The 26268-nt window shown below is 57.0% G+C and overlaps 1 protein-coding gene across 2 annotated transcripts in view; it reads left to right on the top strand.

The window, feature by feature from the left end:
- The window catches only part of HIP1 (huntingtin interacting protein 1), a 42425-nt gene extending 16762 nt beyond the window's left edge, over nucleotides 1-25663 (top strand). The window contains exons 1-31 of one of the 2 annotated variants that reach the window (XM_054287338.1): nucleotides 4847-4932; nucleotides 12304-12367; nucleotides 12895-13037; nucleotides 13593-13649; nucleotides 14088-14168; nucleotides 14824-14900; nucleotides 15058-15119; nucleotides 16340-16480; nucleotides 16855-16912; nucleotides 17702-17777; nucleotides 18242-18373; nucleotides 18984-19081; nucleotides 19237-19309; nucleotides 19599-19782; nucleotides 19879-19967; nucleotides 20059-20175; nucleotides 20263-20364; nucleotides 21057-21251; nucleotides 21368-21515; nucleotides 21606-21692; nucleotides 21792-21899; nucleotides 22331-22467; nucleotides 22576-22686; nucleotides 22805-22863; nucleotides 22973-23066; nucleotides 23398-23498; nucleotides 23611-23716; nucleotides 23853-23976; nucleotides 24450-24511; nucleotides 25029-25140; nucleotides 25454-25663. In XM_054287338.1, the coding sequence (XP_054143313.1) occupies nucleotides 4915-4932; nucleotides 12304-12367; nucleotides 12895-13037; nucleotides 13593-13649; nucleotides 14088-14168; nucleotides 14824-14900; nucleotides 15058-15119; nucleotides 16340-16480; nucleotides 16855-16912; nucleotides 17702-17777; nucleotides 18242-18373; nucleotides 18984-19081; nucleotides 19237-19309; nucleotides 19599-19782; nucleotides 19879-19967; nucleotides 20059-20175; nucleotides 20263-20364; nucleotides 21057-21251; nucleotides 21368-21515; nucleotides 21606-21692; nucleotides 21792-21899; nucleotides 22331-22467; nucleotides 22576-22686; nucleotides 22805-22863; nucleotides 22973-23066; nucleotides 23398-23498; nucleotides 23611-23716; nucleotides 23853-23976; nucleotides 24450-24511; nucleotides 25029-25140; nucleotides 25454-25464 (3027 nt within the window). In that variant the 5' untranslated portion in view covers nucleotides 4847-4914 and the 3' untranslated portion in view covers nucleotides 25465-25663. Of the gene's footprint in view, nucleotides 1-4846; nucleotides 4933-12303; nucleotides 12368-12894; nucleotides 13038-13592; nucleotides 13650-14087; nucleotides 14169-14823; nucleotides 14901-15057; nucleotides 15120-16339; nucleotides 16481-16854; nucleotides 16913-17701; nucleotides 17778-18241; nucleotides 18374-18983; nucleotides 19082-19236; nucleotides 19310-19598; nucleotides 19783-19878; nucleotides 19968-20058; nucleotides 20176-20262; nucleotides 20365-21056; nucleotides 21252-21367; nucleotides 21516-21605; nucleotides 21693-21791; nucleotides 21900-22330; nucleotides 22468-22575; nucleotides 22687-22804; nucleotides 22864-22972; nucleotides 23067-23397; nucleotides 23499-23610; nucleotides 23717-23852; nucleotides 23977-24449; nucleotides 24512-25028; nucleotides 25141-25453 lie in introns of those variants that run through there. The other variant, XM_054287337.1, reaches the window with a different exon arrangement.
- The last annotated feature ends 605 nt before the right edge of the window (nucleotides 25664-26268 follow it).

The following is a 26268-nucleotide window of genomic DNA, read 5'->3' as shown; positions in this document are numbered from 1 at the left end:
CTCTCCTCCCTGCTTTCCATGCTGGTCTAGTTGTGGTGAGCAGCTGGGGGAGCTTGGTGCTGAAATAACCCCTGGCACTCCATGCCAGCACAGCCCTGGGCACAGCCAACGGCCCTGGCCCTGTGCCTGCTTCAGCCTGATCTGCTTTTTCCTCTCACTTTCACATGTCCAGGAAACTACAGCATTACATGGATTTGAAAATGGCCTTGAGCTTTTTAAGCACTGCTCCCAAGCAGATATTTTTCCTAAATAAGGATTTGCAAAGGTATTTGGGCATTAGCTGGCCAGGGGGATTTCCAGAAGTGTTGGAGCAGCCAAATACCCTTTAAATCTGCCTCCATGCAGTGCAGGGTTGGGGCTGGAAATAGCAGGTTCACCAAGACTGTGACCATTTGGGGACATTTTTTACATCAGCAGTGTCAGCATGAGGGTTTTCCAAAGTTTGTTCATTGATGAATCTCTTTGGAAAATCACAGTGGGCTGAGCCCTGAGGGATCTGGCTGTACTGCAGTATCTGAGTCGGGAGAAGCTCATCACACCTCCAGCTCCTGCCAGTACTGTTCCATCCCTGCGTCCTGACTAATCCATGATGTGGTGCTGGCAGTAGGGAGCATGCCTGGTGCAGGTCTTGGCTCTGTTTTGAAAAGACCTGGAACAGTGCAGGAAAGCAAATCCCTGTTACAGTGTTCTGACATCCCACTCAGAGGGAAAAAACTTGCTGTCACCACATTGGTGCAATGGCTTTTTTCCCCACTAAGTCCCACTATCCCAAACACCCCCAGTGCCCACCATTCACCCCCTGCTCCTAAAATGGAAGCTCCTTGCACAGCCAGTGCTGGTCATCCAGCTCCAAGGACCAGACACCAAACCCAGCCTAACCCAGCCACCACAGGGAGTGCTCCAGGGCTGGAAAGCTGCTGGAAAAAACTGAAACCTGAAAAAAAACCAGACAATAAATAGTTTTCCAAGTGCTTGGTGGTTTTCCCAGTGACCCTGCTAGTCTCCCTAGAGGCCTGAAAATGCCAGGATCCTGGAGCTCCCATATCACAACAATGCTTCAGCAGCACTGGGCAGGTGTAAGCCGTGGAGCAGGATTAGTGTATTGTGAGCTGGGGAGGTGGTTTAAACTGCTGCTATACTGGAAGAAATGGGGAAAAATACCATTCTCTGAGGTAAATGAATTTAGGAGTCTGAATCCAAGGAGTTGGTTGAGCCCTGATTTGGTTCCTTCCCTTGGGGAAGACTTGGGAAATACAGAGAGATCAAGAAGGAGCAACAGATATTATTAGTCATCTAGGAGGGAGGCGGCTGCAGAGGAAGATGGTTTTTAGTAGAGTATTTTTAGACCTGGTAAAATGAACAGAAGGAGAGGAAAAAAGAGGGAAGGAGACCTTTGAGAGGCACGTAAATGCTCCCTGGAGCCGCTTGGCCCAGGCTTCCCACTCTTATCCTGAGCATCAGCTCAGGCAGAGATTTGCTCCAACAGAAATCAGAGCTGTAAAACCCAAAGCCTTGGGGAGCATTCTGAGGAGCCTCTCTAGGCTGCAATGACAAAAGGCCACACTTGCTGAGACATTTTACCCTAATTCCCATCATTTCAATGAGAGGTGATTGCTGAAATGGAGTTTAAAAAACTGCTTGCAGAGCCTCCAGTAGGTGGGGGAAAATGCTGAATGTCTCTTCTTTTTTCATCCATCGTGATCGAGCCACACATCCCATCCTGGAAGCTGGCAGGAGAGTCACAGAGCTGCAGGAGGGTGGAGGGTGCTTCCAGGGTGGGGAAAAGGGACTTGCAGTGAAGCACCCAGGGAGATTCAGCACTGCCAGGGGGAGAGGAAGCACCTGCAGCTCTCCAGATCAGACTGGAGGATGATGAATGAAGGCCCTCAGAGGACAGGGTGAAGCAAGGAGCTGCCTCCCCTGGTTCTTCAGGGAAGCAGCCCTCACTTTGCCTTCCCTCTTCCCTGTGGGAAAGGCTCCCTCCTACCCGGTGGAGGCAGTGCCTGTGATGCCCTGCAGTTGTGCAGCAGCCCCATCAGTGCATCCCTCCTAATTCCCTCCCACCTGGAGAGACTTGCTAGGGCCTCTGCAAGTGGATCCCAAATTGTTCATATAGGATGCAGCCCTGGAGAGATTTGCTGGAGCCTGGGGTGAAGTGTGTGGGTTTGCACATCTGGCTGGGATACTCTGTGTATCCCCTGCTCTTCATGAGAGCACCTGGGAATAACCCAAGAGCACCCTGGGGCCAGGAATGCCTCTTCACCCTTGTGTCCTCACAGTGATGCAGTGAACTACAGCAAGGAACTCCCTTGGGAAGAGCATGAAATTCCTTCCACCTCAGTGGATCCCTGAAGTGGGATTTATCCCCATAGGCTGCACCAGCCTTTCTTGAGCCCTGGATTGCTTGGGTGCTGTCATTCCTGCTTGGTGCTTCCAGCTTTCCTGGCTTCTCTGAAACTGGGGTTTCCCTTTGCTCTGAGGACCCCCCCAAAATTGCTTTTAAGTTAATTTTCAGATTTTCTCCTCGAGCTGCCTTGGCTCTGATTTTTGCTCCCTGGCTGAAGCCCCTCCCATGCTGTGAAGCCAGGTGGATTTGGAGCTCTCTGGCTTTGCCCAAAGTGCCTCCTGGTGGTCTCCAAGCTCTGGGCTTTGCCAGCTGGAGCAGCTCAGCCATGAGGAACCACACTGCAGCTGTGGCCTCAAATACTTGGTTGTCCTGGCTCTGCAGGAGGCCCTGGATACCTTCCCCTTGAGCTGAGCACTTTGTTCAGAGGGCAGCTGGTCTGAAAGCTTGATTTGGAAGAATAAGGTTAGTGATGATCAGCTGATTTTAATTTGGGGGATTGAGCAGGAGTGCTGGGAGCACAAAGCCTGTGAGTGGGGGGTGGGCAGTCTGGCATGGTTGCAACCAGGTTCCAGTGGCATTGCAGCATGTCACCAGTAGCTATGAAAAACTGGATGTATCCCACTTATTATTTCAGAGGCTATTTTTCATGCAGACGGCATTGTAGAGAAAGTCCCATCTATCCTGTGCATGTGGGAGGGACTGGGTTTAGTCTAGATCCTCTTTGGTTTTGGCTGTGCTCTTTGCATACCTGCCTTAAGGTCTCTTCATGCAAATGAGGCATTAATACTTAATGACCAAGTGCTAATTGCAGCACTGTGGCCTCTGAAAGCTGTGGCTTGGCTTCTTGGTGACTTTGGAGATGCTGCCCTGGAAATTCTGGGCTGCACCTCCAGCATATCCTGGGGCAGCAGGCAGCAGGGGTCGTGGCACTGAGTTCAGAGCGATGCTAAACCCAGCTAAGGGGAAATCAATTAATTCCACAATCCCTTTAAGCTGGGGGAACACTATGCTGGGAGGTGGGCTGCTAGTGAGGATCCAAGCTCTCACTTTTCATGTTGAGAACACAGCTGAGAGTCACTCGCTGTGGGGCTTCGCTGGGGGAAGGGCACAAAGCCGGGCCCATGATGGCACCTGTGACAGGAGCAGGTGCCCCTCACAGGGGCAGGTGCCTGCCCTGATTGCAGAGCACTGATCCGGGCTCATTCCCAGGCTCAGAGCAGCATCCAGACTCTGCTCCCAAAGGAACTTGGCTGCTGCTTGAAACCATCTGCTCTAGCAAAACACATTTAGTCCAGCAAAAAACCTGTGAGCTGTGTGCTCCAAGACGAGCAGTGCTCCATCCATCTGTCCATCCCAGGGATCTCACACGCCTTTCACAACCACCTGATGAAAACATGACCTGGATTTCACCCTAAAAGCTCCCCCAACCCTGGGATGAACCGGGTGGTTGTGGAGCTGGGTGTTGGGAGAGTGCAGGCGTGGTAGGGCTCTGTCTGCTTGGGGATGTGGGATCCTATTATCTCATTAAGAGAGGCCAAACCATCATCCCAGAGTAAGTGGCTGAGCCGTGACTAGACTGCAGTAATCCCGAGGGATTAGTGTGTTGGATTAGTGTGTTGGTCGGGCTGGCCCCACAGCAGCACTTTGTTCTTCGGGCCCTGAAGCATCTCCTCCACTGGCAAGCCAAGGCCCCTGGCAGTGCTTTGGGGTTGCTTTTAGGAAATTCACTGAGTGACAGAAGAATGGTTTCGGTTTCTTTTGTGCCTTCCCATCAGAAAATATTCCTTGAGCACAAGGGGGAGCTGGGAAAAACCAAAATCCTCCTGCCTGGATGCTTTCCTGTCCCCTGGTGGGGTGGTCATGGTGGTCAACGAGCTGTTCCTGCCTGCCCGAGGGAGTGACTCTGGCCAAGGGCTTATTACTACGCTGGTTTAATTGCTCTGGTTGTTGGAAACAAGATGCTAGCAGCCAAATAGGCTCTGGAACAAGGGAACTCTGCGGAGGTGCCAGACAGACCCACCGGTGTAGCCTCACCCCCAGGCACAGAGATGGGGCAGGGGATGGAGCAGGACAGGGAATGGATGAGGGGGCAGGCAACGGGGTAGGGAGTCTGACAGGGAGTAAGAGAGGGGTCGGGCAGCGGGGCAGGGGATGGGGCAGGAGGCCAGGGGTGGGGCAGCAGATCTGGCAGTGGGGCAGGGCTTCGGGCGGGGGTCGCGCCGAGGGATGCGAAGCTCCCCACCCGCGAGCCCTGTGGCCATCATCCTCCCCTGCGCTCTGCCGCTGCCCCGGGGTGGGCGGGCGCGGGGGGCGGCACGCTCGGGGGCGTCCCGCAGCACCGCCCGCCCCCCGAGCGCTCCTTTGTTATTCCGGCCGAGCGCCGCGGCCGCGCCCCCGCCTCGGCCGTGCCGCCCCTCACGGGAGCGCGCCCCCGCCCCGCCCGCTCCGCCGCCGCCGCCGCCGCCGCCGCCCGGCAGAAGCTTCGAGCGCCGCCGCCCCGCGGGGCCGCCGCCATGGGCGCCGCCGCCGCGCCGCGCTGAGCCCGCCCCGAGCCCCGAGCCCCCGCCATGGAGCTGGGCAAGGTGGTAAGTGCCGGGCCGCGGCCGCCCCCCCGGGACCCTCGCGCCCCTCCCGGGCTCATTCCTGGAATCACGGTTCGCATCCAGGGAAGCTCCTTCCCGGGGAAGTTCTTTCCCCTCGGTACCGGCGGTTCCCGGAGGAGCATCACGGGGAGCGGGGATGGTTCGTGTGGCAGCGGGACCCGCCGGCGGGTGTAGGGGGCTCGAATCCGTGGGGATGCGAAGCCTCCCGTGCGGCTGCGGCCGGGCTGGGCTCGCTCCCGCACGTCCGTGTGAGGCGGCTTCCCCCAGGCCCCGGCTCGGCCAGGCTCAGGCCGTGCCACCAACACCCGCGTCCCCACGAGCGTTCGTGTCCCCGTGCATCTGTGTCCCCACGAGCGTTCGTGTCCCCACTAGTGTTGGTGTCCCCATGCACCTGTGTCCCCACGAGCGTTCGTGTCCCCATACATCTGTGTCCCCACCAGCACTCCCCATGCATCCATGTTGCCATGGCCCCAGGAGCACCCGTGTCCCCACACACCTGTATCTCCATGCACCTGTGTCCCTGTGCCCAGTGTCACAGCTCCTCTGGCCCATGGGGACTGCCCCTCGCCCTGGCAGAAGGAACGAAAACAAATTGGAGGCAAGAAGTGGGTTTTTAGGGACTGCTCCTACAGGGAGCATGTTCACCGCTGTGCTGCTCTCCTGGGAAGAGGGATTTGGCTTTTCCCGGTGCTCCAGCATGTCCCTCAGATGCCACACTCGGTCCACGTGCTCATGGCTGCTCTTGGCACCCTTGCAAGATCCAGACATCCTGGGGGGATAACGGGAGAGGGATGCCCCATCCTGCTCCTGGGAGCTGCTGCTCACCCAGAAGCATTGCAGGGAACAATTTCCACCAACACTAGATCTGAGCTTAATTTCAGAATATCCTGCTAGGACAATAAGAGCTGCTGTGTTCTTGCTGGGGTGATGCTTCTCAAGAAAGGTGGGTCCTGGGTGGTAGTTGATCATAGAAATGCATATCTGGATGAGATCCTTGCATCTGCTCCCCAAATCCTTCATCCTCCCTCCTTTATCTCTTCCTGTTCCAAAAAATGCCTAAATATTTGCATCTGCTGGGAAGCAGAAGACACTGGTCAGCATGACTGGGAATGTTTCAGGAATTTTTGAAGGTGGTGGTAGACCTTCCTGGACTGACCCTGTCGGACATGGCCACACTCCCTCCCCAGACAGAAATGACCACTGCTGGAAGAGATTATCCTTGCATAAAATCCCCTTTTAAAATTAAAAGCCTGGCTATTGGGGCAGCTCATGGGAAAGGCTCTGGCTGCAGCTGAGCCAGCTGGGCACGGATTGACTGCCCTGAGCAGTAATTAAGTGAGAAGAGTAATGAGCAAATGTGCATGTTGTAATGGAGGGATGGGGATCCTGGGGGTCCCCCTGGATTTCTGCCTCTCCTCAGATCCAGCTCCCTGTGATGGGCTCTGGTTGTGCTCTGGAAGTGCCAGGCAGCCTGGGCTCTGAACTTTACAGTGTCAGCTTCCCCAGCTGTTCCCTCTGAGATCTGGATTTTGTAGCCTTGCTTTTTGTCAGCTATTCTCCCCAAAATTTCTTCTTACCATCATTTTTCCCCCTAAGGTTTATCTGTGTAAAAGAAAAGTCCACGTTCCCTTAACTGGATTTTAAAATTCCGTGTCCAAGTAATTAAACTACATAAGTTATTTATGGCTGGAGGAAGCTAGTTGCCCACCACTCCGGGTGCTGGTTCCTTGTGGTGGGCAGTGATGTGATCACTGTGGTAAACTCTCGTTTCTGGGAGCCAAACTCTCCCTGTGATCATTCCAGCTCTCCCCTGCTGGCATCGAGTGTCTCACTGGGACTCTTAGGATCCGCCACAGATTGGTTGGCTGGCTATTCCCTTCTTTCCTTTGCCTCCAAGGTGGAGGAGCAATTGGATCACACTGTTTCATCCTACCCCATCCCTCCTGATGGTGTGCAACTTGGAATTCTCACTGGAGGCTCTGGAAGAGCCAGTGGTGGGTCAAGTGCTTGCACACAGCTCATGGGTGCATCCTCTTGTGGATCCCAACCTCTGCTGCCCTCAGGAGGAACTGGGAGCTGGTGGAGTGGGCTGTCCAGGCACGTTCCAAATGGACATAATGGGCATCCTACAACTTTATTTTGGTTTTGCTGCTGGGATAGCAGCACTACAGCCCTCAAGGCAAAGGCATGCTACAAGCTGGGCGTCAGCTTCACGCCTTGCATGTCTGCTTGTGGTCAGAGACCTCTGAACCTCACACCACCACTCCATTTCCTGGCCTAGGTGTTTTTTTCCCAGGAAACCCCACCTGTGCTGGAAGAGCTCCATAACACTCCTTTATCAGGCATTGCTGAGTGCTGCCAGGGCTGGTGGTGTCATTGATCTGAAGTCATCATCCTCCTGGCCTCAGGGGAGAGAGCAGAGCTGGAGGCAGCAATGCCAGAGCAAGGTATCTGCCAGAAGAGCATCGTGGCGATGCATTGGATTCCAGCGTGGCTCATGGGGTTTGTTGCCATCTTCGGGTGACTCTGTTTTGGGGTGCTCCATGTGCAGACTGTGGGACAAGGTGACCCCAGACACCTGCACTGGTATCACTTGGGGTTCAGGGCTGTCTCTGGATACCTTCATCCTCCTCCTGCTGGCATCTGGGCTGGTGGCATCAGCATCTCCTCCTGGAGAGGGACATCTGAAGTCACCACCAGTGGGAGTGACCCCAGTGGATGCAGTGAGTTTTTGAGGTCTCTGTCACTGAAATATGTTGTTAGTTTGAGGAAAAGAGTTGATTTTATGGCCTCAGCATTGCAAAATCTGAGGCTTGTGTCATTTTGGGAGGTATTCTCATCTGGAGGGAGCAGGAGGTAAGGAGAACAGCAGCGTATTCTGGAATATGCTCACACAGCCTGGACAAAGGGCTTCATCCCCAGAGCAGCTCCACGATGTAGCCAGCCAGGAGAGGAGCACTTGCTTTCCACACTCATGGATTCAGCAGCAGATGCAGCCAAATAGCCTGGATTAAGTGGTGGGAAGGTATTTTTCACATCTCCTGACTCCCTGCTCTCAAGAAGCCTATCGGACTGAGTGGAAAGGCAGTTGGAATGCTCTGGAAGAGCCTCCAGTGGAAGAAGTATTCCAATAGTGTCCAATACATAGAAATATATCCCTGGGTTTTACATCCCATGTGGCCAGCCAGGCCTGCCAGCATTGCTTTCCTGCCTTCCTGCCTCCCTTTCCCTCCAGCTGCTCTCAGGCACAAAACCAGGCTTGTTTCCTGCTCCTGCTGCTGCTTCAGGCCACAGGTGCCCAGCACGGGGGGACCGCAGCCACCCCAGCTGTCCCCAGGAGCTCTTGCCAGTCCTCAGTGGAGCATTGTCTACCCCAGGTGTTTCCCAGCTGGCTTTTTTCCAGGATTTTGCTGGACAAAACTATTCCTTGGGTGATATTTAAAGAGATTCACAGAATGACTAGGTTGGAAGAGACCTTCAAGGTCATCGAGTCAAACCCATGCCCCAACACCTCAACTAAACCCTGGCACCCAGTGCCACATCCAGTCTTGTTTTAAACACACCCAGGGATGGGGACTCCACCACCTCCCCGGGCAGCCATTCCAGAACTTTATCACTCTTTCCGTACAAAACTTTTTCCTAATATCCAACTTACATTTCCCTTGGCGCAGCTTAAGATGTGCCCTTGGAAGAGCTTGCCTGGCTCTCATGTTCTGTACACCCTCCAGAGCCTGAGCTAAGCTTTGCTTTACTGGGATTTGCATTTTAATTAAGCCCATGGATTTTTCTTCCAGGCTTGTTGGAGTCAGGTCTTCCTGCTCGCTCCCTTCTCCGAAGCTCCTGTGACTGCAGGGCTTGTGAGCAGTTTTCCAGAGGTAGACTCCATCCCGGCTCTCCATTTATAGAAAGGAATTAAGAAGAAATGAGGGAGCATTACTAAGAGGATTTGCACTGCGACTTACTCAGTTTGTCCAAATAATTTGCAGTAGCTCTGGATTCTTTAATCAACACTCGTTTCCTTCTGGAAATGAAAGAAACAGGAAGGCGTTGTGCTGCTCCTGAGCCAAGCTTGGCTCGTTGCCTTCAAATGGGAAATTTTGCATTCACAGAGCAATCTGGGAAGAGCTGGCGGGGAGTGAGGGTGCGTGTGGCAGAGGGAAGTGCGTGTCAGGGCTCAGAAAGCCTCTGTCATGCTGACCCTCTTCCTCCATGGAGTTTTGGGCTTCTGTGTCTGCAGTCCGCAGATACATGCCTGGAGAGGTGACATGAGAGCTGGTCCATGGGTCACCCTCGTGCGGAGCTGTTGATGGCTCTGCCCTGCTGTGGCATCTCCGTGTGAGAAGGTCTGGGCCAGATCAGGGGTTGGGAATTCCTGTGGGACAAAGCTGTGGTGGCCTGTCAAGCCATATGGTGGCCTGTCAGGCAGTAGACCTTCCACAGGTTTCTGGGAATCCCCTTGATGTTGCAGAGGGAGGAAAAGACTATTGGAAAGATGTCATTGCTTGGGGATAGATAGTCCCAGACTGCTCCTCTCCCAAATGGCCTGTGCCTTCCCATGCACGTGTCGGTGGGCTTTCCTCACCCTGCTCTAGTGACTCTTGGAAAGCTAACAGTGCTTGCAGCATTCCATTGCAGCCTTCCCAGCCCTTGCAGCACCCATGGAGCCACTCCCCAGCCTGGCAGAGCCCCGTGCACAGCCTTGCCCCACGTCCTGCCCCACTGAGCCCAGTCCTGGCCCTGTGGCTCTTCAGGGCTGACCTGATGGCAGTGTCACGCTCACACATCTCCATCTGCAATAGACCCCTCTGGACTCCTCCTGCTTCCTGCCTGGCCCGTTGCACAAGAGGAAACTCCAGGGTTTCCTGTCCCAGCAACAGGGTGCGGTGTGGGGCTGCCCCGTGTCCCCTGCCCTGTTCACAAAACTGGAGCAGGGCCGGCTGTGCTGCCCAAATGTGTCCTGCTGGGTCAGAAGTCACCTCCATAGGTTGGAAGCTCATAATTAAATCAAATTCCATCAGCTGCAGGTGTGGGATGGTGGTGGGGAGCGGCATCTCTGAGTCAGGGTGAAAGACCCTCTGTGGGGAAGGGGTCTGGGCTTGCTGTCCAGGCAGCCCCGAATTTCCCTCTGCTCTGACCCAATTTTACAGCCAAATCACCCTCCCTGACCCCACTTGTCCCCCAGAGGTGACAATTCTAGCCTTGGTCTCCTGCTACTGCTCTGTGCTCCCCCAGTTTGCTGATGTGGGCGCTGCTAGAGATGCTGATTATGGCAATTAGGGCAGACCCCAGGTGGCTCTGGGGATGGGACCCACGCCCTGCACTCCTGGGGATGCAGTGTGAAAGTGGGCTGTGCACAGCTACACCCAGAAAGTGAGACGCAGCTTTTCCTCCGAAACCTTTCTGCCTTCCAGATGGATGTGTGTGCTTCAAATGGAGTTGAGGAACTTGGGGATGGAAGCTCCAGCTGGTCCCTGCCTGGAACCAGGGGCTGCCAGCCCCCATCACCCTCCCACTGTGTCCCCTCACTCTTGGAGGTCACTGGGGCTTCCTTAGTTAGAAAAAAGTGTCCTTCCTTTGGACAAAAGCTGACACGAAGGAGCAGTTCAACTGGGAGCTCCATTTCTAGCTTTCCCAGGGGTGCAGCAAAGCTTCCCTCCGGAGACCACCCCTGTTCTGGTCGTTCAAGGACAGTAGGAGCAGCTTTGGGAAAGTGGGGCCTGCATCCCACTTCTGGCTATGAGCTTCTGCTCCCCAGCTCTGGCTTTGCATTTGGCTTGTTCCTTGTGGGCCAGGACTCCATTCTGAGGTGGAATGTGCATTTATCCTGGCACTTGTCGCTGTGCCAACTGGTTCATCACAGCTGTCCTGACAGTCTTGGGGGTTTTGGGGCTGAAGACTGGGATTTTTGAATGAGGACAGGCTGCCCCTGGAGCTGGATCCATGACACGTGTCCCAGATGGATGTTGAGATGCAGGCATCCTGCTCTAGGCCTCTAGGACATGGTCATCCAGACTGGCATTTTTTTAATGCTGAATTTAATTTTATGGTTTTCCTGACAAGAATTTGGGTCCCCTGACACCTCAACAGGAGCCTCCTGCATCTTGCTGGTGACCTCCTCTGTCACCTCCATGGTCCTTACTGGTCACCTCCACGGTCACCACCCAGAGCCAGTAGGGATAGGGCTGCAAACCCCACAGAGCAGTGGCTTCCCTGCAGTTTCTGACACAGTTTCAGCTGAGGGGGTGCTTGGCTCTGGGCTGGGGTGCAGGGCTGGGTTGCAGCTGTGGGTGGGGTCTCGTCTGTCTCAGGCTGTCATCATTCCTGCTCCAGCTGGCACATGCTTTGGTGGCACAGGGACTTCCTGGGGGATTTGGGCTGTACTCCACCACATTTCGGGCTCCTGTGGGCCCCTCCAGCCCTGCTCAGCACAGACTCACTGGAGTCCATATAGATGAAGCCACGTGGGGCCACCAGGAGAGCACCAGGAAGCAGGGTTGCAGCAATGATTGTAGTGAGAAAGGCACTGAAATTAATCTCACAACTTTAATTGGTTTATATCAGTAATGAGCTGCTACTGGCAGTGCTGAGCCAGGCGGTTCCTTCCCTTGGCAGCAGGATGTTCATTGGAGCAGGTGCCAAGGAAGCACTTGGTGATGTTGGAGCCTGGGGAGAGGATGAACCTGAGCTGGCATCTTTGTGTCCCCATGAAGGATCAGAAATGGGGTAGAGTGAGAAATCCTGCCTGGAAAGTTGTTCCAGTGGCTGCCACTGCATTCCATAGGATAAATGGTGGCTGGCTGTGCCAAGGCTCCTCAGCGTGGACTCCCCAAGGTCCTCAACACCTGCATGGCAAGTGCTGCCTGTGGGTTTCACTCCTGTCCCTCTAATCCATGGAGTAGCCAGGACCTTTGCCAGGCAGCCCTGGCAGTGGTCTTGCCATCCTACTGCCCAATTTTTTGTGCCCCCCCAAATTGTCCTCCCCATTGAGCACCCCAAAAGTGGGGTAGGAGCTGCCAGCTGCTGCCCACGATCCAAAGGCAGGGGAGGAATTTGTCCTCCTCTGCCGGTCTCACCACTCTGAGGGCAGCAGAGGGTTCTTTGTGGGCACTGCTTTAATTGCTTCATTATTATCCTGAGTAAATGAGTCCTGGCAGCAGCTGAACCTGGTGGATGCCAACTGCATCCCAGAAAGGCATCTGGGAAAGGTCAGCATCCATCTGGCACAAGCAGGGATTGGGGACCTGGATGGAACCCAGCCACTGCAGAGCTGGAGGGTCTCAGTGAGCAAGGGGGGGACCGTGAGGGAGCCTCAGCCTTTTCCTTCTCACCCCCCCCATCACTTCTCTCTTGCAGACCGTCAGCATCAATAAGGCCATTAATGCACAGGAAGTGGCTGTCAAGGAGAAACATGCCAGGAATATCCTTCTCAAAGCTGGCCATGGGACTGTGGGAGCGAGGCTGGGGCTGCCTGGAAAAGGGGCAGCATCAAGAGGGTGTGTGGGGAGAGGTGCCCAGGGCACGGGGGAGGCTGAGGGCTATTAACAATATTGGATATTTTACCAGCATGGCACGGGATCCCTGCTACTGCTGTCACAGCCTTTGAATGTTGGTAGGTCCCAGGCTGGTGCTCCCAGCACTGCCATCCCAAGAGGAGGCAGGAGGGGAAGGTGCCCACAGTAGGCTGCCACCAAAAGTGGATCCCCAGCATCCCAGGCAGGCACCTGGGAAGGCTCAGCAGAGGCACAGCCCCAGCCTTGCACGTGCCATGGTGCTCCCAGAGCAGGGCTGGTGGCAGGGAGAGGGTGGTTTGTGCCGCTTTGGGGACAGCGAATGCCTGTCATCATTAGCTCCCTGTGGTGGCCTGGCCACTCTGGCTGCAGCTGTCTTTGGGTGGCCATTCTCCATCAGCAAAGGGCAGAGGAGTGCTTCCTTGACCACTGGCACCGTGCATCCTGGGCACACACCACGAGAAGGGAGCGCAGACCTTCTGGTCAGTGGTGAACCGGCTGCCGCTGTCCGGCAACGCCGTGCTCTGCTGGAAGTTCTGCCATGTCTTCCACAAGCTCCTCCGGGATGGACATTCCAATGTGAGTGCCCACAGCTCAGCCTGGGGCCAAATCCTTTCCCCTGCAGGGCTGCACCGGCTGATGGGAGGTGCTGGAGGGTCAGGGTCCGTCTGGGGGGTCTGTCCTGGGGTGGGGACTGGAGTCCTCCCAGAGGTCATTGGGCTCCCAGGGGTCAGTCCTGAGCAGGGCCTGGAGCTGGAGCCCTCCTGGAGGGTTGGTGCCCTCCTGTGGGTAAATCCTATGGGTACATCAGTGCTGGAGCTCTCCCAAAGGGTCAGTGCCCTCCTGCAGGTCAGTCCTGGGTGCCAGAGCCCTCCCTGCCCAAAACCCAGAGTGCCTCAAACCCCAGTGCCATCTGCAGTGCCAGGGGAAGCTGCTCAGCGCCTGCAATGGCGCGCGCGCAGGAGCCGTCAGCAAGGATCCTCCTTGGGGAGCTGGAGGCACCCGGGGCTGGTGGTGGCAATAAAGGGTTGGGAATGCATCAAGACATCCCATTTATCACCCAGTTCCTGGTTCCAAGGATGGAACACTGTGTCCTGGTGCTCTGCCTGCTGACTGTCAGCATCATTCCCCCAGGTCCTGAAAGACTCTGTGCGATACAAGAATGAGCTGAGTGACATGAGCAGGATGTGGGTAGGTGACCAACCCTGCCAGCCATGGTGGGGAGACCCTGGGGGTGCCGTGGCCAGGCTGGGGGGGTGTTCGCTTGGGGGATTCCCTCTCCCAGGAAGCAGAGCACAGCCATGGCTGACCTGTGGCTATCACCTACCTGGGCTGGGTTTCAGTTGCATTCTGTGTTCCCTTCCACCAAAATCAAATGCCTCCTTCCTGTTTTATGGCAAAACCCAAAAAAAACTCGGCTCTGACAGTGAAATGAAGCATTGAAACATGCAGAGAAGGTGATGAGAAGGTCTGACCAAATCCCTTCAGTTCAGCCAGTCTGGATCCAGGTGCTAGTGAGGGGGGTTTGGCTGTGATTTTGGGGAGATAAGGGAGGGGTCAGTCATTCTGCAGCAGAAGGCTTTTTCACAGCCTGCCCTGGATCTCAGCAGCTTTTTGGGGTCTCCACAGGGCCACCTGAGCGAGGGCTACGGTCAGCTCTGCAGCATCTACCTCAAACTGCTGAGAACCAAGATGGAATTTCACATCAAGGTAAGCCTCCCTGTCCCCAAGGCTGTAGCAAGGGGTGGGCACTGGGGTGACAGCAAGGTACTAGCATTGATATCCTGCTGCCTCCATGAAATATTCCCAAATCTGCCAGTGGCCATCAAAAATGGCCCAAGGACCAATGCTTCAGGGGTGGCAGGATTCCTGGTGGCCCAGGGCTCCTTGGGCTGGGCTGGGAGTTGGTGGATTACAAGTAGTAGGAGACACACACTCCATTCTCCCTCAGCTATCCTAGATGGAAAACTGCTGGAAAGAGGTGTTTTCTGTGCCCATCACCCTGTTTTGGAAGTGTGATGTGACCTTCCCCAAAAGGCCAGGGCAGGTACCCTCTGGGGCAGATATCACTCCATCCTGTCCAGTTCTCTGCTGGCAGCGCTATCTGCTCCCTGCTAGGCAGGTTTCTCAGCCCAGGGAGAATCAGCTTTTCTTGCTGGGAAGAGAACAGATGCTGTGGGTTAGGGATGCTGTGGTCACCCAGGGTTCAGAGACCCTGTGCTGCCTCCCTTTTCCCCCACATCTCTCCCCTGGCTCATCCACGAGCTGACTTTGAGGCTGCAGGATCACAGCCCTGGTGCTCCCAGAGCTGTGGCCAGACCAGGAGATTTTCTGGAACCCTTTCCTGACTCTGTTTTCCCTACAGAATCCCCGATTCCCTGGAAATCTGCAGATGTCTGACCGGCAGCTTGATGAGGCTGGGGAGAATGATGTCAATAACTTGTGAGTGCAGGACAGGGCAAGGTCTGGGAGGGAGTGGGTGCAGGTGGGTGGCACGATCTGCCCAACCCCACCAGCAGCATGACCAAGCAGGGACAGGACCCTTCCTCATGGGTGTCCTTGGAGACAGTCCCCAACCATCCTCAACCCTGTTTCCTAGTTTTCAGCTGACGGTGGAGATGTTTGACTACCTGGAGTGTGAGCTGAACCTCTTCCAGACAGGTAAAGGCCTCCATTACTCTGAGACATGGTGGAGTGAGAGATCTGCTGGAGTCCAGCCCCTTGGTGGGGCTGATCCGAGCTGGATGAGGCTCTGGCCGGGGATGATGGCTGAGGCCATCACAGCTCAGCTCTTCTACGGGCACTTCACCTGAATTATGGTTAAAGGCAAAGTGGAAGGTGCTGCACCTGGGTCAGGGCAACCCCTGGTATCAATCCAGGCTGAAGGATGGAGGGATGGAGAGCAGCCCTGCTGGGAAGGACGTGGGGGTGCTGGAGGATGAGGAGTTCAACATGCCCCAGCCATGTGTGCTCCAAGACCCCCCATGCCCTGGGCTGATCCCCCAGCATGGGCAGCAGGTGAGGGTGCGATTCTGCCCCTCTGCCCCACTTAAGTAACATCCCACCTGCAGAGCTGCCTCCAGCCCTGGTGTCCCAGCACAGGAAGGACATGGAGCTACTGGAGCAAGTCCAGAGGAGGCCACTGAGATGCTCTGAGGGCTGGAGCCCTTCTGCTCTGGAGACAGGCTGGGAGAGCTGGGGGTGTCCAGCTGGAGAACAGAAGGGTCCAGGCAGACCTTAGAGCTTCTTCCAGTGCCTAAAGGGGCTCCAAGAGCACTGCAAAGGGACTTCAGACAAGGGATGGAGTGACAGGACAAGGGGGAATGGCTTCCCACTGACAGAGGGCAGGGTTAGGTGGGAAATTGGGAAGAAATTCTTGGCTGTGAGGATGGCGAGACCCTGGCACAGGTTGTCCGGGGAAGCTATGGCTGCCCTATCCCTGGAAGAGTTCAAGGCTGGATTGGATAGAGTTTAGAGCACCCTGGTCTAGTGGAAGGTGTTGGAATGAGATGGTCTTCAGCTGCTCCAAGCTGGTTTTGGAGCATCTTCCATCTGGCACATCCAGCACACTCCAGTGGCCAGTGGGACAACAGTGACAGGCAGAGCACAGGCTCACGTGTCAGCTCTGCCCAGGGACATGGCTGGGGCTCAGTCCTGGTTGGAGGCCTATGGTGCCAGGCTGGAGTGTTCCCAGGCCTGGGTGGGAGACCTGGGTGGGAATTTTGCCTCCCACTGAGCTCACAAACTGCAGGGCGGCAGGCTGTGTCCCTAAGGGCCAGTGGGTGTCTTGTTCTGGATGACATCTGTGGATTTGGCAGACACAGTGTGGCACCCTGGGGTGCTGCTGCTGCTGGATCTGATGCTGCACTCCTTCCCTGCAGTGTTCAGCTCTCTGGACATGTCTCGCTCAGTGTCAGTGACAGCAGCAGGGCAGTGCCGTCTGGCCCCGCTCATCCAGGTGATCCTGGACTGCAGCCACCTCTATGACTACACTGTCAAGCTGCTCTTCAAGCTCCACTCCTGTGAGTGTCCCCAGCACCACTGCCTTTGATGGGGGGGACACACAGGGAGGCACTGGGTCCCCCACTCTGCTCAGCCTGGGCTGTTTACTACCACCTCTTCCCCCACCTCTTTTGGGGGGTGAAGGGAGTCACCATGGCAAAAGCCATATCCTTCAGGATCTGGAATTGTGGCAGCCACCAGCCCACACTTCTCTCTGCCCTGAGGAGTGTGGGGTGTGGTCCCCTCCTGCAGCAGGACACTGTGTGCAGTAGTCGGACCCCCAAAGGAGGGTGGCCATCTCTGGGAAAGAGCTGTCTCCATGTGGCTGTGCTGATGGGTTGTTCCCTGATCCATGAAGACACCCGCTGACATTTCTGCTTTCTGCTTCTTCTAGGTCTGCCAGCAGATACACTGCAGGGCCACCGGGATCGCTTCCTGGAGCAGTTCCGAAAGTAGGTGCCCAGACCCAGAGCATTGGTGCTCTGGGAGTGCTCCCAAGGCACTGAGATCAAAAATGGGTGAGCAGGGACTTGCTGTGGTCTCTGGTACATGATTATTTAGAGTAACCAAAACAAAAATTGGCCACCAAGAGCAGGGAGGGGATGTCATGGTGCCAGGGGAGGATATCATTGTGCTGAGAGACAGCTTGATTCAAGGTCACAAACTCAAAGAGCAGATAGCAGTGCTGACTATGCTCTGACCACACAGAGACTAACCTTGGGACAGGGATCAACAGTGCCAAGATCCTGACTGGGATGCTCAGGTGACTGGGAGAGGTGGGAGCTAAGAGTGGTGTGGCTGGCCACTGTCCCTCCTCCCCAAAACTGGAGGGAGGTACCCTGCTTCTGGGGAGGGTGCTCCTGCAAGAACTGAAGGTGAGGGTGTTGGCTCCAGGCAAGAAGCCCCCTTGCTCCTGATAACTTCGAGTAGGTAGGAAGTGGTTTAGGTTGGAAGGCACTTTTGTAGGTCATCAGGTACTACCCCCTGCCATGGGCAGGGACACATTCCACTAGACCAGGTCGCTCAAGTTCCTGGTCCTTCTCCCTGCCCATCAGGCCTGGGATTTATGAGATAAACCTCCAACAGCAGGAGGACTTCCAGGACCTGCCCTGAGTTTGGTGGCAGCACAAATCACATTCCCTTCTAGAGCACTACAGTGGCTGGGTGACCCCCCCGGAGCCAGGCAAGAGGTTGTCCAGGTTGAACAAGAACCATCTCTAACCATTCCCTGCTCCTTGCAGGCTCAAGGACCTTTTCTACCGCTCCAGCAACCTGCAGTACTTCAAGCGGCTGATTCAGATCCCGCAGCTGCCAGAGGTGAGACCCTGCAGTCCCCATGTTCCCTGTGCCCAGGGGCAGCACTGGGGGCACTGGCAAAAGGCCCAGAAAAGCCTTTTGCTGCCTTTCCCAGCTTCTTAGGTCTGGTGGCAGTGTGGGGCTCCTGGGCCTTGAGGATTCTTTTATCCCTCACTGGCTGGCATCCAACTGGATGTAGCTGCCCTCTGACTGGAAGCTGGGATCCCCTCTCTCACTGATCCATTGCCCTTGCTGAGATCCAACTCTGCGGGTCCTGCTTCCATCCCTGTGGGTCCTGGTTCCATCCTTATGAGTTCTGATTCTATTCCTCCACACCCTGACTCTATCCCTGTGGGTCCTGGCTCCATTCTCATGAGTCAAGGCATGGCCAGCTGGGCTCCAGGGCAGGATTTTAACCAACTGTGCCTTCAGTCCAGCAGCAGTGCCAGTCTTTCTACCTTAGCCCTGCTCCACTCCCTCCCCAGAACCCTCCCAATTTCCTGCGTGCCTCTGCACTGTCAGAGCACATCAGCCCTGTGGTGGTGATCCCCGCCGAGGCGTCCTCGCCGGACAGCGAGCCCATCACAGACCTGGTGGAGATGGACGCAGCCTCGCAGGTGAGGATGGTGGGGGCTCTCTGCCTCTGAGCCGGGGGTGTTTCTCTAAATCCATGCAGCAGTGAGGGCTGAGACAGTGGGGATGGCCTTGGGAGCTGGGGAGTGTCACTAGAGAGAGATAGGTTGGTGCTGGGCGACTGTCTGGGTGCTGGATGTCCCATCTGGGTGCTGCTTATCCCATCTGGATGCTGAATGTCCTGTCTGGGTGCTGCTGGGGCTGAGCTAGCCTGAATTCTCCCAGTGCTGCTCAGTGGTGTGGTGCCCTCCAGTGAGAAAGGAGAGATTTGTCTTCAAGCATTGCCATGGAGACCTTTAGGTCTTCACCCTCCTCTCCACCAAGGGTTGTCCTCAGGCATTGAGTGGGGATAGGAAGGAGCATGCAGTGACATGGCTTTGGGGATCTTCTCTCTCCAGCAGTTAAGTGGGGATGGACCACAGATGGCCCATGTTCATCAAGTTTGTCACATTCGGTGTCCTGGAAGCAGGGGGAACCAGCCCCGGTGTCCAGGCAGCTCGTAGGCTGGCTTGGCAGTGACACTGGGGACATAGAGGGACAAGGACTCCCACGTGGTAGTGGGGTCACTCTAGGTCTGTCCTGCTTTTCCCACAGAGTCTGTTTGACAACAAGTTTGATGACATCTTTGGCAGCTCCTTCAGCTGTGACCCCTTCAACTTTAACAGCCAGAATGGGATGAACAAGGATGACAAGTAAGCAATCCTGGCGATGCTGCAGAATGGCCAAGATGGTACCAGGAGCTCCCTGTCTGGGATGGCATCGCAGCCATGGTGACACAGGGGACACCTCCCCTCCCAGGCTGTGTCCCCGAGGCACTGAGAGTGTATCCCATGTCTCTCCTTCCTAGGGACCGGCTAATTGAGCAGCTTTATGGGGAGATCACAGCCCTGAAGGAGGAGCTGGAGAACTTCAAGGCTGAGGTGCGTGAATAAGACAGTGACCAGATCTCTGTCCTGCCCTCTTCCCAGTGGCTTCCCCTGTACAGGGGGTCCCCAGGTGTGCCAGGGGGCTGCATCCCTGTCGGGGGGGTGGGCTCAGGCCCGCTGCCTAGCATCCTTGTGCTTTGCCCAGTTGCACTTGGGGGCCGGCAGGGTGATACCCATGGGGGGGGCTGCTGGCCAGCACTGGTGGGCATTGGATGGTACCAGTGGGCATTGAATAGTCCTGGCAAGCACTGAACAGCACCATCAGCCGCCACCCGCCCCGCAGAGCGCACGGGGTGCAGTGCAGCTGCGTGGCCGTGCCAGCGAGTTGGAGGCTGAGCTGGCCGAGCAGCAGCACCTGAAGCAGCAGGCACAGGACGAGAGTGAGTTCCTGCGTGCAGAGCTGGAGGAGCTGAAGAAGCAGCGGGAGGACACAGAGAAGGCTCAGCGGAGCCTGACGGAAATTGAGAGTGAGCAGGGAGTGCCAGCACTGGCGTGGGGTGGGGCTGAGCCCCGGGCAAGGGGGGTCTCAGGTGCTCAGCTCTGTGTCCCTGTGTGCATGGCAGGACGGGCACAGGCCAACGAGCAGCGGTACAGCAAACTGAAGGAGAAGTACAGCGAGCTGGTGCAGAACCACGCTGACCTGCTGCGCAAGGTGGGCTCCCCAAACCGCCCCCCAGCATCCCCTCTCCCAGCCGTGCCCTCTGATACCGGCGGCTGCTCAGCTCATTCTCTGATGTTGCCAGAATGCGGAGGTTACCAAGCAGATTACAGTGGCCCGGCAGGCCCAGGGGGATGTGGAGCGGGAGAAGAAGGAGCTGGAGGACTCCTTCCAGCGAGTGAGCGAGCAGGCACAGAGGAAGGTGAGTAGGGATGGTGGGGGACACACCAGGGATGAGCAGGGGCTCCCCATGGGGCACCAGTGCCGCCAACCTCTCCCCTTGCTGCAGTCTCAGGAGCAGGCGGAGGTGCTGGAGACACTGAAGCGAGAGCTGGCAGCCAGCAGACAAGAGTTGCAGGTCCTCCAGGGCACGCTGGAGTCCAGCACACAGGTGAGAGCACCCTTCTGGGCTGGGTACCTAGGCCTTTACCATTTGAGAGGTGATACCCACCACTGGCCTGAAAACTAGCTCCCTGTCATCATCTTTGCCACATCTGAGCAGGTTTGATGTCACATAGGGGAGTTTCACGCTTCGGAGTGTGGTAGTATGTGGAGTAATGGGCTCCAGCAGCAGGGATCATGGAATAAAAATGCCTGGAAAAACAGGATCAGTCAGCAGCTCTGTCTCTGCTGTAAGTCCAGGTAGCAGTGTAGCATCACGCTGCAAGATGTGCCAGAGGGTAACCCATGCCCACAGAGCTGTGGAAGACAGCAGGGGTGCCTGGGCTTGTAGGAGGCAGAAGCTGGCAGGAAATTGCAGTCACCCAACTATGAGGTGGGCAGACTCGGCAGCAGGATGGGGATGGGGCAGAGGCAGCACCCTGCATCCACTCCTCCATCAGGATGGTGACAGTTGTGATAAAAATGCATTTTCACTGATAAAAGTGAAAAAGCTTCCCAGGAGCCTCGGTTTTCACCAGATAAGATCATCAGTGCTGCTTAGTGTAGGGAGCTGTGCTTGTGCAGGCCATGTTGCACCCAGCAGGGACAGTTGGGGTGGCCCAAGCCTGGATGAAGAATGGGTCCCCAAACTGGAGGGTTCATCCTCAGCACAGCCCTAACTGCTGTTTCATGCCCCACCAGGCAGGAGCAGAGCAGAACACTCGGATTGCCAGCCTGGAGCAGGAGAGGGACAGGCTGAGCCAAGCAGCAGAGCAGCACAGGGACAAGATGGCAGCTCTGCAGGCTGAGCTGCAGCAGCTGCGGGACACGCTCACCCACGAGCAGGAGAGCAGCAGGACAGAGCTGGAGATGCTGCAGACCCAGCTGAGAGACAAGGTACCACAAGGGTCCTGCCAATCCCTTCTGGCCAGACCAGGGGGGTTTGGGTGGGCCAGGTGCAGGGAGTGCCCGGTGGCCCAGCAAGGGCTCTGAGCTCGGCTCTGGCCCAGCAGGAGAGCATGGAGCGGGTGCTGCAGCAGCGCCTGGCCGAGGAGCGGCTGTCCCTGCTGCAGAGCACCGCACGCCAGGCCGAGTGCATGGTGCAGGATGCCCTGGCTCGCATGGAGGATCCTGCTCATATCAGCTGCACCGGCTCAGCAGGTGATGCCCCTGCTGCTCCCAAATTGGTGGTATCACAGGCTGCCTGCTCCCTGTGGTCCCAGCTGAGCCCTGCCTCCTGTCTGCCTGCAGATTGCCTCCTGTCCCAGACGCTGGCAGCCTCCGAGTGCGCAGAGCGGCTGAGGGATGCACACAGCAAGTACCTTTTGGATGGCGCAGGTGAGAGGTGGCAGCCCCGGGCACGGGGACAGCCCTGCCACACGGGGCGGGTGGCCAGCGCAATGGGCGCTGAGGCCTGTGCCCACTGTCCTGCCGCAGCCGTGGGCTCCCTGCTGCCCCACCTGGCACTCTTCGCCCACCTGGTCAGCAACACCCTCCTGCAGGGCAGTGCGACCTCCCATGTGGCCCCTGTGGAGCCTGCTGACCGTGAGTGCTGCCCCAGGCCAGGGGTTGGGGATGATGACCCCTGAGCAGGGGTCAGAATGGGCAGGGGATCGGGGTGAACATGGTGGGTGGGTAGGGGTCAGGGTGGGCAAGGGCTGGGGTGGGCAGGGGACTCAGTGGGCAGGGACCAAGATGGGCAGGAGATCAGTGTGAGCAGGGGCTGGGGTGAGCAGATGTCAAGGTGGGAAGGCGCCAGGGCAAAGAGGACACTGGGGTGAGCAGGGGCTGGGGTGAGCAGGGGTCATGGCAGGATGCTGGCATAAGGTGGGCAGGATGCTGGGGCAAGTAGGGTGCTGAAGTGGGCAGAAACCAGGGCAGGCAGAGGCCAGCACAGCCAGGATGCTGTCTAGGGTAGGAACCAGACATCTTCCCCCAACATGTGGCCCCTTCAGCCCCTCATGCTGCCTATGCAGGTCTGCTGGAGCTGTGCAAGCAGTGTGGCAGTGAGACTGTGAGCTACCTCAGCGCCCTGCAAGACCCAGGGAAGGTCGCAAGTGCTGACTGCAGCCTGGTGACAGCCTACCTGGGCCAGATCGGCGCCATTGGGGAGGTGGGTGGCCCAGCAGGGCTAGTGGGATGGGATCAGGCCCCATGGCAGGCACCGCCAGAGGGACTGTGGTGCTCCTGGATGGTCTCTTTCATCCCATCTTGTCCCCAGGAGCTGCGTCCCAGAGGTCTGGACGTCAAGCAGGAGGAGCTGGGTGACCTAGTGGACAAGGAGATGGCAGCGACGGCCGCGGCCATCGAAGTCGCATCTGCCCGTATTGAGGTGAGGGTCACCACGAGCAGAGAGGTGCCCACAGGCACGATGCTGGGGGCCTGCTGGGGCCACTGGAGAGGCCAGGGAGACACACTGGGCTCAGTACAGCCTCTATCCCCTCAACCAGGAGATGCTGAGCAAGGCACGGGCTGGTGACACTGGGGTCCAACTGGAAGTTAATGAGAGGTGAGTGATGATCAGAGCACTGGACAGAGCCAGGCAGGCAGGATGGGGACAGATGCTGCAGGCAGGGCAGCTGCTCCACAGAGGGCACTCAGTGGTGTTTGTCTCACAGGATTCTGGGCTCCTGCACAGGCCTCATGCAGGCCATCCGTGTCCTGGTCCTGGCCTCCAAGGATCTCCAGAGAGAGATCGTGGAGAGCGGACGGGTGAGCTGGGACAGGGGTGGGGGCAAGGGGGTGCTTGTCCAGCCGGAGGTCATCATGCACTTGTTGGGACATGCTGCTCCAACCGTTGTCCTGCTGGGACTTCCCCACCAGCTGCCAGGAGCTCCTTGCTGACCCCAGGGGCGCTCACCCTGGTTATGGTTCCCGGGGAGTCGTGGTGATCCCTGATCTCCCGTCCCACACAGGGGACCCCACAGCCCCCAAGTGTTCCCACCTCCCACACACAACCTGAATGACACCCTGACCTCCTTTTTCCCCCCAGAGCAGGGGTTTGGGGGTGATAAGTAACTAATTATGCCTTTACCAACGGCAGGGTGCAGCATCCCCCAAGGAGTTCTATGCCAAGAATTCACGCTGGACCGAGGGTCTCATCTCTGCTTCCAAGGCAGTGGGCTGGGGTGCCACTGTCATGGTGTAAGTGCCACTGTCACCAGAGCAGGGAGAGGATGGCAGAGTCCTGCCATCATCACAGGGACGGGACACGGGTGGCAGGATGATGCTCCAGCTCCTCTTTGCTGTCCCGCAGTGATGCTGCTGACCTGGTAGTGCAAGGCAAGGGGACATTCGAGGAGCTGATGGTCTGTTCCCGCGAGATCGCGGCCAGCACCGCTCAGCTGGTGGCAGCCTCCAAGGTAGGAGCAAGGCTGCTGCCCTTCCCATGGTTCAGGCTTCTCTTGCCTCTAGCTGGGGCACCATGTGGTCACCCCAAATCCTGGGGCTGGTCTGCTCGCCTGGCGGGGTGTGACGCCCTCCTCACCGTCCTGCCAGGTGAAGGCAGACAAAGACAGCGCCAACCTCTGCAAGCTCCAGCAAGCCTCCCGGGGTGTCAACCAGGCCACGGCCAGTGTGGTGGCCTCCACCAAGGCTGGGAGGTCTCAAGTGGAGGAGAAAGGTAAGTGTTGGGCTTCAGGGATCTTAGAGTCATGCAATCACTAAGGTTGGAGAAGCTCTCTAAGACAATTGAGTTTACCTGTTCCCCCACCACTAACCATGTCCCCAAGTGCCACATCTACATGGTTTTTAAATCTCTCCAGGAATTGTGACTCCACTATACCCTGGGCAGCCTCTACCAGTGCTGAACAGCCCTTTTCATGAAGAAATTTTCCTTTTTATCCAACCTAAACCTCCTCTTGAGGCTGTTTTCTCTGGTCCTAGTGCTTGGAGCACAAACCTGCCCCAAAACCTCTCCTCTTGGCACTCGCCACTCTTGGTTGGCTGTGCCCCTGTGGTCTCTGCCCATGGCTGCCCATCACACCCTCCCTGCATATCCCATGGTACCAGACCCTGCCAGCAGCATGGGAGCTGCTGGGGAGTCTGACTGGGGGAGCAGAGCTTGAGGGGGGCTGGTGGTGTCATTCTCCACAGATAGCATGGACTTCTCCAGCATGACACTCACCCAGATCAAGCGTCAGGAGATGGACTCACAGGTAGGGGATTCCCATGTTTTGAGAAACACAGCCAGTCAAGTCTCTCTTGGGCTGCCTGAGGTGGGGCATCAAATTTGCAATCACCATGCCCAGCTGCCCCCAGGTAGCACAAGCAAAGGCGAAGCCCAAGGTGTGAAGGCAACAGATGGGTTGCCCAGGAGTCACATGCTCTTTGTCCTCAATCCTTCCCCGATGCTGTTCCCATCGTGACATAGCAGCCCATGGCCACCCCTGCCCCCCAGTGTACTGCCCACAGCACCCACCTCTACCTGGCATGGGGCAGCTCTGGGGAATTCCCCTGCCTGGGATGCCCACACAGATTGTTGTGCCTTCACTTGTCTGCACAAGCAGTGTCCACCTGAGCTCCATCCCCTCCCCAGGTCCACTCATCATTGGAACACTCATGGGATGCACCTCTGTGGTCTTTGGACTTGATGTTGGGGGCATAACGGGTGTGAAAGGGTAGTGCTTGGCCCAGCTCTGTGCTGGGGTGGGCATGTCCTGGCCATGTCCCCAGGTGCGGGTGCTGGAGCTGGAGAACCAGCTGCAGAAGGAGCGGCAGAAGCTGGGGGAGCTGCGCAAGAAGCACTACGAGCTGGCTGGCGTGGCGGAGGGCTGGGAGGAGGATGGTGAGTGGTGCCAGCCCTGCTCCCGCTGGGCAGCTGCTCCTGGAAAAGGTGGGGCGGGATGGAGAAGCCCTGCCTGCCATCCATGGCAATGAGAAGGTTTTGCTGCATCCCCCACAAGCCTGGGGATAGTTGGCACACATAGTGGGCAAGTCCTATGGGGTCTCTCCACAGGAAAAACCCCATCATGTGGGATCTACATCATCCCCAGGCAGGGGGTTCAGGTGCTACTAGAGCAGCCTTGTGGTCCCAGAGGGATGGGGCAGAGGGATGCCAGTGGACAGCGCACTCCCTGACCCTGTCTTCCCACTTATAGCTGCAGATTAGCACCAGTGGTAGAAGCAGCCCACAGGGGACACCTGGAACCCTGTGGGGAACACCCCTGGGACCCCACTTGGTGCAGTCTGTTGAGAAGAACCCCAAGGAAGTGGTGCAGAAGCCCCCCTGAAGCACACATCCCCTGTGTCCCCCCAGGAGCCGCCTCCAGAACCAGAGCCGAGCCGCCAGCAAGACCCCAGGGCTGGGGCGCGGGCATGAAGCGCACCTGTATTTATTAGTGCTGGGGTGGGGGGAGGTGTCCACGCGGGGGTCTTTAACCCTTTAGTTTTGTTTTTGCACAGATTCTGGGAACTCCTAGAGCCTTCTCTGGCTGAGTGAGAGCGGTCAGGATTCTCTTGCCTCTAGCTGCTTTTCCAGCCTTAATGCAGCCCCTGGCTCGACATGAATGTCCCTCCGTCCTGGGAATGAGCATGCTGACAGCCCCGGGGGTGCCACCAGGTGGGGGACAGCCTTTGGGGTGCTGCTGGGCTTGGTGCTAAGTGTGCTCCCCCTCAGCGGGACACTTGAGTGCCTTTGGCCACTGCAGGCTGAGAGGTGGTGTTCCCATGGGATACCCTGGCTGGAGACACAGGGTGCTAGGAACAGCTAGGAAAGGGGCAGCAGCAGGAGGGATGCTGCTATGAGCTCCTGTCCCTCATTCCAGGTCCCCAAAAGGCCTCCCAGATCCCCCTGAGCTGGGCTGCTCTGCCCTGACAGTTCACTGTGTTCATGCCAGCAATAAACCCTCCACAAGGTGCTGGGTGTGGCTTTGGGGCCACCACAGTGCCACCACACAAGCCCTAGTTCCTGGGG

The sequence above is a fragment of the Melozone crissalis genome, unplaced genomic scaffold (genome assembly GCF_028551555.1).
Source record: "Melozone crissalis strain CALT ecotype California unplaced genomic scaffold, PUWL_Pcris_2 ptg000057l_1, whole genome shotgun sequence".
NCBI classification, from domain to species: Eukaryota; Metazoa; Chordata; class Aves; order Passeriformes; family Passerellidae; genus Melozone; species Melozone crissalis.
This window is presented reverse-complemented; position numbering and strand designations above follow the sequence as displayed.